This window comes from Centroberyx gerrardi, chromosome 11 (assembly GCF_048128805.1).
Source record: "Centroberyx gerrardi isolate f3 chromosome 11, fCenGer3.hap1.cur.20231027, whole genome shotgun sequence".
In the NCBI taxonomy this organism is placed as follows: domain Eukaryota; kingdom Metazoa; phylum Chordata; class Actinopteri; order Beryciformes; family Berycidae; genus Centroberyx; species Centroberyx gerrardi.
Window position 1 is genome coordinate 767,053 of NC_136007.1, and position 2,500 is coordinate 769,552.

General features: G+C 51.5%; 1 protein-coding gene across 1 annotated transcript in view; it reads left to right on the plus strand.

The window, feature by feature from the left end:
• Positions 1 to 1,888: 1,888 nt before the first annotated feature.
• Positions 1,889 to 2,500, plus strand: part of chm (CHM Rab escort protein) — a 49,778-nt gene continuing 49,166 nt past the window's right edge. Inside the window, exon 1 of the mRNA XM_078286665.1 lies at positions 1,889 to 1,955. Within this exon, the coding sequence (XP_078142791.1) occupies positions 1,904 to 1,955 (52 nt within the window). The 5' untranslated portion in view covers positions 1,889 to 1,903. The remainder of the gene's footprint in view (positions 1,956 to 2,500) is intronic.

Sequence of the window (2,500 nt, forward strand, 5' to 3'; positions counted from 1 at the left end):
GTCAAACACTTAGGCTGTGTGTGTGTGTGTGTGTGTGTGTGTGTGTGTGTGTGTGTGTGTGTGTGTGTGTGTTGGTTATTCTGTAGTTTTTTTGTTCCTTCCTAAAACCAAAAGATTTTTTTTGCTTTTAACAGACGATAAAAACAATTGGAGGAGATCCAGAAAAATAAGAGGAGAGGAGGAGAGGAGAGATGAGAGGAGGACAGGAGAGGAAAGAAGAGGAGGAGAGGAAAGAGGAGAGGAGACGAGAGGAGGAGAGATGAGAGGAGGACAGGAGAGGAAAGAAGAGGAGGAGAGGAGATGAGAGGAGAGGAGAGGAGAGGAGAGGAGAAGAGGAGAGGAGAGGAGGACAGGAGAGGAAAGAAGAGGAGGAGAGGAGATGAGAGGAGAGGAGAGGAGAGGAGAGGAGAGGAGAGGAGAAGAGGAGAGGAGAGGAGGACAGGAGAGGAAAGAAGAGGAGGAGAGGAGAAGAAAGGAGAGGAGAGGAGAGGAGAGGAGAGGAGGAGAGGAGAGGAGAGGAGGACAGGAGAGGAAAGAAGAGGAGGAGAGGAGATGAGAGGAGAGGAGAGGAGAGGAGGAGAGGAGAGGAAAGAAGAGGAGGAGAGGAGATGAGAGGAGAGGAGAGGAGAACAGGAGAGGAAAGAAGAGGAGGAGAGGAGAAGAAAGGAGAGGAGAGATGAGAGGAGGACAGGAGAGGAAAGAAGAGGAGAGGAGGAAAGATAAGAGGAGGACAGGAGAGGAAAGGAGAGGGGAGAGGAGAGGAGGAGAGGAGAGGAAAGGAGGAGAGGAGGAGAGGAAAGGAGAGGAGAGGAGAGGAGAGAGGAGAGGGGAGGAGAGAGGAGAGGAAAGGAGGAGAGGAGAGGAAAGGAGAAGAGGAGGAAAGGAGAGGGGAGAGGAGAGGAGGAGAGGAGAGATGAGAGGACAGGAGAGGAAAGGAGAGGACGAAAGGAGAGGAGGAGAGGGGAGAGGAAAGGAGGAGAGGAGAGGAAAGGAGGAGAGGAGGAAAGGAAAGGAGAGGAGGAGAGGAGAGGAGAGGAGAGGAGAGGAGAGGAGAGGAGAGGAGGTTTGTGTCTTGTAACCATCTGGTCTTTTCAAGATGAATAAAGGAGAAAGAAGGAGAAGCAATCTGAGTTTTTGGCTTCATATCACTCCCTGTGTGTGTGTGTGTGTGTGTGTGTGTGTATGTGTGTGTGTGTGTGTGTGTGTGTGTGTGTGTGGAGGACTTGGCAGTGCCAGAAAGCACCAGAGAAGAAGAAGTTGGCTGCCAAACTACCGGCCGTGTCCCTGTGGTCAGAATGTAATCTGATTACTGCTCACTGGGAAAGTAATCTGATTACTCTCAGTAAAGTCTTCTGGTTGTTCACGCCTTCGTTCAGTGGAGGAAGGTGGAAATGTCAACATGGCCCCGCCCTCTGCCATGGCCCCGCCCTCTGCCATGGCCCCGCCCCTCTGCCTGACAGACAGGTGGGGGACAGTTTGACAGGAGCGGACTGAACTGGACTAAACTGGAGTAAACTGGACTGAACAGGACTAAACTGGACTGAACAGGACTGAACAGGACTAAACTGGACTGAACAGGACTAAACTGGACTGAACAGGACTGAACAGGACTAAACTGGACTGAACAGGACTGAACAGGACTAAACTGGACTGAACAGGACTAAACTGGAGTAAACTGGACTGAACAGGACTAAACTGGACTGAACAGGACTAAACTGGACCAAACTGGACTGAACAGGTTGACTGTAAGCTGTGCATGTTGAGCTCAGAGTGCAGCAGGCAGTCTGGTTGCAGGCTGCAGAGCAGGAACCTGCCCCGCCCAGCCGTGCAGCCTGGTGACGAACTGAAACGCACCCGGCATCACGTCCCTGTCACGTGACCTCAGTCTGTTACTGCTAACAACATGGCTGCCGAGGATCTGCCGTCAGAATTTGACGTTGTCATTTTGGGCACAGGTAGAGAAACACGCTGTATTTTCTCATGTGTGATGAACCGGTCCGGGTTGTCGGGAGTCCTGCTGGTCCGGGTGAGAACGGTTCAGTCCCGGTTCTCCCGGAACGGTTTAATTCGGTCTAAAACGGCGACAGAGGCTGGCGTTAGCCTGCTCGTTAGCTTGTGGCTACAAGCCAATACATTAGCAATGACAACGGCTAGTAGCTAAGGTTAGCCTTGTATGCTAGCTTCTGGAAACACCAAACATACACAAACATCAAAGCGTTGTATCGTTCTGTGTTGTGGTTTGTAACGTGAGCCGACGGCGCGTGTCTGTAGGTTGGTCGGTTGGTTCAACTGTCAGTTAATGTTCCGCTCAGCTGCAGGCTGAGGCTAACGTTAGCTCACGTTAGCTAACGTTAGCCTGCTGTGCTGCTAGGCTAACCTATACCTGGGCGGAGCTGTCATATCAGCTGTATGACGTCACCATGTGCTGTATATTTTACAACAAGGATCCTTATCCAGCAGCTGCGGTTTAAACACACAGCAAGCTGCACGAGGACAGAAA